General features: G+C 44.8%; 1 protein-coding gene across 1 annotated transcript in view; it reads right to left on the reverse strand.

Annotated features, from left to right (window-relative positions):
• Nucleotides 1–11,433, reverse strand: part of FGD4 (FYVE, RhoGEF and PH domain containing 4) — an 87,251-nt gene extending 75,818 nt beyond the window's left edge. Inside the window, exon 1 of the mRNA XM_065400765.1 lies at nucleotides 11,337–11,433. Coding sequence (XP_065256837.1) covers nucleotides 11,337–11,433 — 97 coding nt within the window. The remainder of the gene's footprint in view (nucleotides 1–11,336) is intronic.
• Nucleotides 11,434–11,671: the final 238 nt, after the last annotated feature.

Here is an 11,671-nt window from a genome sequence, read left to right on the forward strand (position 1 = left end):
CTATCAAGCATTCTTAAAACTACAATACCCACCTGCTGAAGTGAAAAAACAGATTGACAGAGCCAGATGAGTACCCAGAAGTCAGCTCCTACAAGACAGGCCCAACAAAGGAAATAACAGAACACCACTAGCTGTCACCTTCAGCCCCCAACTAAAACCTCTCCAGCGCATCAAAGATCTACAACCTATCCTGAAAGATGATCCCTCACTCTCACAGATCTCAGGAGACAGACCTGTCCTTGCTTACAGACAACTCCTCAACCTGAAGCAAATACTCACCAGCAACCACACACCACTGAACAAAAACACTGACCCAGGAACCTATCCTTGCAACAAAGCCCAATGCCAACTCTGTCCACATATCTATTCAAGTGACATCATCATAGGACCTAATCACATCAGCCATGCCATCAGGGGCTCGTTCACCTGCACATCTACCAATGTGATATATGCCAGCAATGCCCCTCTGCCATGTACATTGGCCAAACCGGACAGTCTCTACGCAAAAGAATAAATGGACACAAATCTGACATCAGGAATCATAACATTCAAAAACCAGTAGGAGAACACTTTAACCTGTCTGGTCACTCAATAACAGACCTGAGGGTGGCAATTTTGCAACAGAAAAGCTTCAAAAACAGACTCCACGAGAAACTGCTGAACTTGAATTGATATGCAAACTAGATACAATCAACTTAGGCTTGAATAGAGACTGGGAATGGCTGAGCCATTACAAACATTGAATCTATCTCCCCATATAAGTATTCTCACACTTCTTATCAAACTGTCTGTACTGGACTATCTTGATTATCACTTCAAAATTTTTTTCTCTTACTTAATTGGCCTCTCAGAGTTGGTAAGACAACTCCCACCTTTTCATGCTCTCTGTATGTGTATGTGTATATATATCCTCCATATATGTTCCATTCTATGTATCCTAAGAAGTGGGCTGTAGCCCACGAAAGCTTATGCTCAAATAAATTTGTTAGTCTCTAAGGTGCCACAAGTACTCGTGTTCTTTTTTCTAGAAATTAATGACATTGTTATACATATCACATATTTAACTATGTTCCTTCAGCTTAACTTTATGTGAGTTGCCTCTTTCATTTATGTAACCATCAAGAACTCTTCTTTCACTTGCTTAGTTCATGTCTGACAGAAACTTATCTCAAATCATTTGTGACTTTGGTTCGAAGACTGTGGGAAAATACCCAAAACAAAACATGTTTAAAAAAAAATTTTAAGAGAGTACACAGTAATGATCTTTATCTTGGGAGACTTTTAATCATTGGATTTTTATAAAATAACGTAGGCAGGTATATGTATAAGTAGTTCAGCCCAACATTTAGGGGTATTTTTGTGTGTCCCCCGTCTCCATAAGCAGACAGTTCTGTTATGATGACTTACTGTCATCCCTTCCTCTATATTGAAAACAGACATGGTTAATCCATGATGTCATATATCACTGGGTACTGCAGTGGTTCTTAACCAGGGATACCAGGACCCCTGGGGGTACGCGGAGGTCTTCCAGGGGGTACATCAACTCATCTAGACATTTGCCTAGTTTTACAACAGGCACTAGAGAAGTCAGGGCAAAATTGAATTTCATATAGACAACGATTTGTTTATACCAGGGGCATAGCCACAGTGGGCCCACCCAAATCTGAGCAGGGGTGTAGTGCTGCCACAGCGACCTAGAGCATCACTCAGGCACCTGAAATCCAGGATGAAGCTATGCACCTGCCCTTCAGAAAGCGACACTCAGGCAGCTCTGCCTTGCCATTTTCTGAGCCGCCCCATGCGCATGCCCAGCTTGGCAGGAGAAGCCCTGTTTAGGGTTGCAAACTTTCTTATTGCTCAAAACTGAACACCCTAGCCCCACCCCTTCCCAGAGGCCCTGGCCCCAGCTCACTACATTCCCCCTCCCCCAGTGGCTCGCTCTCCCCCACCCTCACTCACTTTCACTGGGCTGGGGTGAAGGAGCAGGCGAGGGCTGTAACTGGGGGTGGAGGCTCCGGGGTGGGATCAGAAACAAGGGGCTCAGGGTGTGTGAGGAGGGAGGGAGGAGGGCTCCGGCTGGGGCCAGAGATGAGAGGGTCAAGATGTGGGAGGGGCCTCTGGACTGGGGCAGAGGGGTTCAAAGTGTGGGAGGGGGCTCTGGGCTGGGGCAGTGGGTTGGGGTGTCAGTGGGGGTATGGGTTCTGGGCTGGGGGTGCGGGCGCAGGATGGGGCTTCAGGCTGGGGTGTGTGGTGTCAGAGGGGGTACAGGCTCTGAGGTGGGGCCGGGGATGAGGGGTTTGGGGTGTAAGAGGGGGCTCCAGGCTGGGGCAGGGGCTCCGGCTTACCTCCAGCAGCTCCCATCAACAGCGCAGCGGGAGGGCTAAGGCAGGCTCCCTGCCCGTCCTGACTCTGTGCTGCACCCCAGCTCCTAGTCGGAGGTGCGGAAGGCGGTTCTGCGCGCCGCTCAGGGCAGGGGCAGCGCGCGGAGCCCTGTGGCCCCCCCGCCTAGGAGCCGGACCTGCTGGACACTTCCCGGGCACAGCGCGGAGCCAGGACAGATAGAGATTAGCCTGCCTTAGCTCCTCAGCACTGCCGATCTGACTTTTAATGGCCGGTTGGTGGTGCTGATCATAGCCGCCAGGGTCCCTTTTTGATCAGGTGACAACTGGTCACTCTAGCCCTGTGCCTGGGGATACGGGGGCTAGGAAGAGGGCATGACGACATCAGGGGAGAAGCTGAGCTAGCATAGTCTGTCATTGCCTGTCCGCCTGAAAGTCAGGGCCCACCCAAATTTCCACTCTTAGTTACAGCACAGGTTTATAGTGCTCTACATACTAAACACTGAAATGTAAGTACAATGTTTATATTCCAATTAATTTATTTTATAATATTATGGTAAAAATGAGAAAGTAAGCAATTTTTCAGTAATAGCGTGCCGAGACACTTGTATTTTTAGGTTTGATTTTGTAAGCAAGTAGTTTTTAAGTGGGGTACACAAGACATATCAGACTCCCGAAAGGAGTACAGCAGTCCAGAAAGGTTGAGAGTCACTCAGGTATTGTGTCTGAGCGCTGATTTTCTTCTTCCTCTTCCTCCTCCTCCTCCCTATCTCTCTGTTGGCTTTTACAGCTTCCTGCACATGTGACTGGGGAAAAGAGGAAACCAGTCAAGTTTCAGTTGCTTTTGTAAATCTCTCCCTACATCTAATGGTAGTTTCAATTGTAAAATATACCTCTGCTGAAAGGCACTAACCGGAAGCATTTCTGTAATGACACACAGTGGATTTTTCCCTTTATCCTCATGGCATTACTCTGGAATGTGAATAACACTGCAAATGTCTTCTTTCTAGATCACTTTTCCCCACTGGAAACATTCTGCTTAATGCTTATAGCCAGGATCCCAGTGAAGTCAAGGGGAATCTTTCCATCGACTTCAATATACTTTGGGTCAGGCCTCAAATATTCTGATTTATCATTTTCTAAAGAGTCCAATTCTGCAATCCTTAACATAGGGAATCCTTACTCTCACAAGCAGAGTCGTTACACTCAGTGGGATTACTTGCATGAATATGGGCTGCAAAACCAGGCTCTAAGAATATCTTTCATTTCGTTCATTTTCTTCAGGGTACCAGTAGGGTTGCCAGGCGTCCGGTTTTCAAAGGGACCCTGGCAGCTCTGGTCAGCACAGCTGACTGGGCCGCTAAAAGTCCATTTGGCCGCAGCGGCGCAAGGAGGCTCCGTGCCTAGCTCCTGGGAAGCAGCAGCATGTCCCTCCAGCTCCTAGGCGGAGGGGTAGCCGGGGGCTCCGCACACTGCCTCCACCTACAGGTGTAGGCCAAAAGCCTAATGGGAAGAAATTGTCTCAAGTAAAATTGTACTCCATTTTGCTTATTTTGCCTTATACACCATTTTGCTAGCTTTGAATTTGTAAGAAGAAACTGTAGCCTTGAATTAGTAAGAAGAAATTGTTCTGAGTTTATTTTTTGCTGATTGTGTTAACATTGGTTCCTAGAAGGATAGAAGTTTTATGGCTGTAATTGCCTTATTTACTATTTGGTGCGAGTGAAGAATGTATGGTAATTAACTGAGAAAGGACAACTGGGCCGGATGGTCAAGAAGGGAGTGGGGGAGTCAAGAGGCACCAACTTTATTATCAATCACCCGGATGGCAGATTGACGACCCTAAAGCAAAGGCATACACCCCAAGGACAAGATAAGGAGTTGATCCAAAGGGACAGATAAGAAACAGCTGCGGATCCTTCCAGTAACAACTCAAAATAATGCTAATTAAGAACAACCTTGACTACCTCGTGATTAACAACTCTGGTGTGACACAGCAAGGTATGGGAATTTATTACTATAAAAGAAGTGCCATGGGACTTTGGGTTCGTTCTGCATCAACATCGGAGCGTTGAACATGTTTGACAGAAGCCCAGTTACCCTCCCTCATGTGCAGTTTCAGCTGGCCACTGGAACTGACCGAGCAACACTAAGGACCGGTAACTATAAGATCCAGCTGCAGAAGTGTGTGTGTGTGTGCGTGCGCGCAAGCATAGGCTGATTTCAATGCTTAAATTGTACTCTCAATAAACGCAGCGTATTGCCTTATCCCCTCTAAAAAGATTCCCTGTGCTTCTTATAAGCATAACACAGACACCACCCTGAGGGCCAGCTCCGCAGCTCCCATTGGCTGGAAACCGTGGCCAATGGGGCTGCAGGGGTAGCACCTACAGGCGCGTGGGGCCCCCCTGGCCGCTCCGCCTAGGAGCCGGAGAGACAGGCCACCGCTTCCTGGGAGCCAAGTGGACTTCTGCCATCCCCGGGAAATGGCAGGGCCACCTGAGGTCAGCACAACCCGGAGCCTGCACCCTGAACCCTGTCCCACATCACAACCCCCTGCCCCAGCTCGGAACCCATTCCAGCACTCAAACTCCCTCCCGGAGCCTGCACCCTGCACCTCCTCCCATGCCCCAACCCCCTCCTGCACCCCAAACTCCTGCCCCAGCCTAGAGCCCCCTCCTGCACCCCAAACCAGTCATCCCCAGTCCCATCCCAGAGCTCACACTCGCAGCCAGAGCCCTTACCCCCTCCTGCACCCCAACCCCCTGCCCCAGCCCAGAGTCCCCTCCCACACTCTGAACCCCTTGGCCCCAGCCCAGAGCCCCCTCCTGCACCCCAAACCCCTCATCCCCAGCTCCTGTCCAGAGCCCGCACATCCAGCCCTCACCCACTCCGCACCCCAACCGCCTGCCCCAGGCTCGGTGAAAATGAGCAAGTGAGCAAGGGCGGGGGAGAGCAAGTGACGGAGGGACGGGGAATGGAGTGAATGGGGGGTGGGGCCTCAGGAAAGGGGCGGGGTGGGGGGGCAGGGCAAGAGTATTCAGTTTTCTACAATTAGAAAGTTGGCAACCCTAGATACCAGCAATATACAAGACAGCTATCAGGGAATTATGCTCTGTAACAGAGTAAAATCTAACATTCCAAATACTATTGGAGAAGCCCTAGTTTAAAATAATAATAATAGAGAAAAGATAGAGTTCTTAATATCACATAAATACAAACAGCTGTAGTTACAGTGGTAGTTGAGGTTCTAAAATACAGTGAAAATGTTAGTGTATTTGCATTCCCTTTTTTAAGCTAATATAGAATAACGGTATTTTAGATTTTCAAACATTCGGCAGCAGGCTTCCTAAAAAAGAACAACAGCTAAATATAAACTCAAATTCCTTCATTCCTTTATTGCTCATCATATGAAAATGCTGCATTAGAACACATTTTTAATGCATCTATATAATGTCTTCTGTAACCTTCTGGTCCGTCACTCTGACTGGCTGTTGATCTGTGCAGTTAAGACATCTCTTAAGCAACTTGCTTATTTTAAAAATAGCTACATACATTTTAAAAGATGAACGCAGATATCTTTCACTGATCGAAGGCTCTCTGCTACTAGGTAATATTTTTAGAAACAGGATGCTGCAAGAAAATACCTCAGCCCCAAGAAGAGAAAAACAAACTAATTAAAGAAGTTTTAAAACTGACTGTTCCTTTGATTAATTTAAATACAAATTTACAAATCTTGAAGATTATACCACATAAAATAAACTGTGAGGTAAAGACTCAGTATAAAATCTTCCTGAAATATAGAAGAGACACAAAAGAGCCATAAAAGAAAAAGTCAAAGCAAATTTCAACACTTGAACCAAACTATTAATAATGGTGCCACAGGACCCTCTGTTGCTTTTTAGTGTAAACCATCTCTTATTTCTAAATTCTTCTTTCCAATTGCAGAAGTGGATAACATGTGAATGGCATAACCACTTATAGCCCCACTAACTCAAGCATGAAAAGAAAACCACAACTCTAAGACCTGTGGATTCAAATATAAAAAGTTTTAAAAGCAATGCCTTAATTCTAGAATGCCATGCACTGGGGCTAACTTCATAACAAAGGCCGGACACTAACATTTACTGCTGAAAGACAACAAATCATGTAAAAAGGCAAGTATACCTTAGAAAATCATCCCGTTTGTTAGAGCAGACTGAAGCAGGCTGTGAGTCCTGTGCTTGCTGCCCCCGACATAGGGAATACCAGCATTGCCTATCTGCAGCATTACAGCTGCTCTGTTTAGCATGCTTTTTCTAATCTTTGGGGCACACAGCCCATTTTCAGGCTACTTAAGTAGTCCCAGCTTGCTGCCAAGTAATTAACAGCCAACATCTACAAAACACAGAACAAACAGCAGCTCCCTGGGAACGTCTGCAGCACCAACTCAGAAATATAAAGAACTCAAGCTGCAAACCTCACAAGAATGCCAGTACTTCCTGCTTTTGACCTGGTTGGAAATACCATAAGAATAGCCTCAAATGGCTGATTTAAGCAAATTTAGGGCTTCCTGTGAAACCATTCAGTTGAAACCCCTCCTGCAGTCTCCTGTCATTCTTCTCTACTATACTTCCCACAATGGTGACAGTTTTGATGTGGACATTGCCTATGAAGACTTAGACCTCCATATATCATCAGAGCATAATGACCATTATTAAGGAAGTAAGTCATATTCACATAAGTATTGTCTTGGATTCAAAAGAAAAATTAAAACAATCTCATCTGCCAGAGAACATTGTTTTGCTGTTCAAATACTCACTTCAGACTCAACGTTAAACAGATTTGCATCAATTCCTTCAACTACTCTGGGTAATTAAATGCTAATTTACTCTGCTTAAATGTTACTAAATGATCAGGTTGACAGAAATAATAGAAATCCAGAAAGACCAAGCCCAACAGTTTAATGTGTTTACATTGTCCAAACCCTTTGTCCCTCTCCCTGCCCCCACCCCAAAAAATGTATTTATTTCAATACATCATCAACTAGTATTAGCACACATCACTTGATTAATTCCCAAACTGGGAATCCTTTGAAGTTATTTTTGATGCAAAGACTTTGATAATTGCTTATCGGAAGCACTGCATACTGAAAACAGCTGAAGCGTCATATGACGATTTAAATCACTTTCCTGTCCTGGCATTTATAGTATTCCTAAAATAAAGAAGAATAGGAACTTCCCACAAAATCCCATGCTACTGAAAATAAATACTGAAATAAGCCTCCTTGTAAATTTACCAGTGTTTCATGAAGGCAAGCGTCTTTGTGTGGGGTTTGGCAGAGCCTACGCAGCATCCATTGTGGCCTGTCTGGGAAAGGCCCTCAATCTCCCAAGCCCTTCTTTCTGCAAATACCCTCCTTCGATTTATCAAATTAAAGCTTCTAAACCTTTGGCCAGGTAAAAAAAGGCAAATTAAACCCAACAGATTGTTGCCAATTCACAATATTTGGTGTTCTTCTGAAAGCTTCAACATCATTTCATGCTAACTGTGGTCCCTCGAAGGCACTCATTCTAGGCTCCCAGCTTCTCAGCCATCACCTCTCTTGGGCAGAGACCCACATCTCTCCCTCCCGACCAGGGTTTTTCCAGGCTGCACAGTTCTGCCTGCCTACATTGTTATATCCTCAGCAAGCCACACTGTCCCAACAGGCCAGCACCTGCACTTTGCTTTCTCCTTGAAGGTTATGAGCAGCTGTAATTGCCAGCAGTCACAAGTTACCACACAGCTCTTTATAAGCAAGCACATTTATTCTTAAGGTAAAACCATTACAGAGAAAACATTAAAAATAATAAATATATGCATGCTAAAAGCTTACTAGAGGTCACCCATCAGTCTTATACAGCCTCACTAGATTAAGTCCTTCCAACTCCCCCCTGAAAGGATTGGGGCCCCCCTTGAACAGAAGGCCCTGTCTGTTTGCTGGATCAGAAAGAAGACCCTGAGTCAGTTTAAACTCAAGCTATTTATCCAAAAGTCCTTTCTTTGTCTGTTGGTTGCTGGAGAACCCAGTTTGAACTAGTATATGCAAGCCTCTGCAGGTAGTAGAACTTTTCTGGAGGGGTTACAACTTGAGTGAAATTGCCTAATCACACCCCTCCCTTCCCTCCCCCCCCCCCACACACACTGTTCTTAGCTCCTGAGAGAAGCTAAGAACAACAGCCTACTCTTAGCTTCTCCTGTTCACTCAGACATGAATCTCACAATATGGTAGTATCTCTCTTAACAGCATTTTACAGTAAGGCCTCCCCTTGTGCATGAAGTCCATGTCCTACTTTCATGTCTTCTGCTTTACCTCAACAACGCAAGCAACCTAGCTGCAATGCAGCACAAGCCAAAAAAACCTGTCAGTTATTAACCGAGGCCTCCTAGTAACACACAGGCAAGGTCATCTTAAATTCCGTTGTGGAATATAGGAGTCCATTTAATATTTGGCCTTTCAAGATCAAGACTCTCAAACTTCATCCCTCCAGTTTGCATCCAGATTGTTAGCATGTATGTTCATATTTTAGCTCAATGTGAATTGAAATGGCCAAGTAAAAAACTCCTGAAACACACACACACACACACACACACACACACACAGAGATTGATTGATTATAAACAGCAGCTAGGGCAGCACTGCTACAACACAGAAATCCATGCTCCTCAGCAATGTCAGGCTAGTACAGCTAGTTTACTTATTTAATATTGATCAGTTTCTGTAAACTAAAAGGCAAGCGCTGCCCATCACCAATTGTTCTATCGCAGAGGTTCTCAAACTTTTTTTTCCCCACAGACCACTTGAAAATTGCTGAGGGTCTCGGCGGACCACTTAATGATCTTTCCAATTGTTGTTTGTACCGTTAGCTAACTATTGTAAAGCGCTTTGGATAAAAGCACTACATAAAAAAATCTTGAACTTTTTTTGTTCTACAAATAAAAGCACACAACTCATATTTTAATATCAGTAGTTGTACCTTTCTAATGTGATGGATGTGCCCTCTCCCCCCCGCCACAGCAGCCCCAGAGCTGGGACTGGGAAGGAGGGGGGAGGTCTCTCCCGCTCTCCCCCGTCACGGCAGCCCCTGAGCTGGGGCTGGGAAGGAGGGGGGTCTCTCCCCCACCACAGAGCTGAGGCTGGGGAGGAAGGCCATCTCTCCCCGGCAGCTGCAGCCCTGGAGCTGGGAAAAGTCGCCTCTCTCTCTGGCCGCCACAGCCCTGCACGTCCCAAATTCCCCCCACTCCCTCTTCTCACCCCGCTGCCCCCTCCCACCTATCCCCCCCAATGCCACCACCTCACCTTACATGTGCATCTTCTCCAGGGTCCAGGCACTTAATTAGTGGAGCCACGCCTGCGCGGTTCCACTAATTAGGTGGGTGGCCCTTCATTCTCTTGTGTGCGGCCATCCAGGTGCACACCTTAGAGGGAACTATCCACGGACCACACTTTGAGAACTCCTGTTCTATCGCACATCACTCAGATGGCAACTAACCTTAAAGCATTTTGCTCTTAATACCATGTGAACAGAATTTGACCACAATAACCATCCTAGAAATATTTCCCCCCCAAAAAATGTATGCATACTATGTACAAGGACCATACGCAATACTATCATTTACTTCCAACGCAAAGCTGTGCTCATCCTGCCAATTTCCTTTCTGCAGTAATGTTTTACAATACAACTTTATGAAGCATATTCTTTCACACACATCGTGTCCCCAAAACAGGTTGGTGTTACAAAGTTGAAATAAAAATAATACAAAAGCAGAGAAGGGGGGAAAATGTAAAGAGAAAAATTCTTGCATCCATCATGGTGAGATTGTGCAAAGGTGCACAGAAGATAGTACACGAATTGAGGGAGTTAGGAGAGGAATAAGAGACCAGTTCTTTGAGCTAAGACACAAAATCAGAATGGTTTTAAAAAACGTCTGGGCCTGTGCATTGGTACATGAAATGAATGAGGAGCCAATGGAGTTGCTTGATATGGGTGACATGTCACACTTTGTACCTGTGAGAAGTTTGGCACCAGCAAAAGCTGAAGTCGGGAGTGTGGATAGACCTGCAGAGTTAGCTGCATAGTTCACCCCAAGCTTCCGCAGCAGACTGCTATCAAACCCCCAGACCAAACCCAAGCACATAGAAGTTCTCTCTTCTCCTACCCCTGCCAACTCGTTCTGTGCTTTTCAGAACAGCCAGGGGTGATGGGCTTTACAACGTACCTCCTCACAAATCTATTTCATCTCTAATTTTGGATTAGATTCCATTTTCAAAAAATATTATCGTTTGCTCTTAGGGTCAGAGAATGTTTACATTGTGTGTCCTACACAGTAAGCACTTATCAAGGCTGAAATTACAATGCAACTATATTTTTTAACACTATTACTTACTGCAAAGCAAGTTAGAAAAATAAGCATAGAGTAAGTGAAAGTGGCCATTGCAAGACCACATATACTGAATTAATTGGCAAAGCAAACTTGTCTCTCCCAAATTAACCAGGTGTACTTAATTCATGAACCACTGAGAAAATAAATATTTCAGACACAATACTGATTTATAGCAACATAGTCTAGGGACCTTTCAACTGTAAACAGAATTGTTGCTGTCAGCTCAATAGCAAACCAGAAATAGAAAGCACTTAAATATCTGCAAACTCAATTGTTTGAGAGTTGAGGTGAAAATAGCAAGATGAGCAGAAAGAAACAGTATTTTTGCATGATGAACTTAGCAAACACTCCAAGAAAAAAAAAAAATCTACAAACTGATTAGTCAGTTAGAACAAACATGTTCCAAATGTATTACACAATCAAGCAGCTGAATTTATAATATGTTTATACTTCTAAGGCACCAGATATAAAACTTTGCTCTTCATTTGTCTTTGGACTAAAACACTATTAAATATTCTGCAGGTAAAAACTCAAATTCAAAGACTAACAATCAACAAAAACAATTCAAAAATCCAAACAAGCCAGCCTTACCTAGATCAAAAGACATGGTTTCATGTATGCGGGATACCAAATTCACTCTAATGCTGCTGTATGCACCAGTAATCGATTTCACAATGTTAATGATCATATGACAGGTTCACATATACCCCCATTTACAAGTTTCGTAGACCATTGAGAAGGAGTTCTAATCAGATGCTGGGTATATACTGAAAGTTTACAGTTCAAAGACATAGCATGTAATACGCCCCACCTCTTTGACGGCATGCCAGTTTTGTGTAGGAGAGAGAGAGCGAGAGAGAGAGAGAGAGAGAGCGTGCAAGCAAGCAAAACTAACAAGAGAGGAGAGAGAGTCAGTTGGAAGAGGT

This window comes from Emys orbicularis, chromosome 1 (assembly GCF_028017835.1).
Source record: "Emys orbicularis isolate rEmyOrb1 chromosome 1, rEmyOrb1.hap1, whole genome shotgun sequence".
NCBI lineage: Eukaryota > Metazoa > Chordata > Testudines > Emydidae > Emys > Emys orbicularis.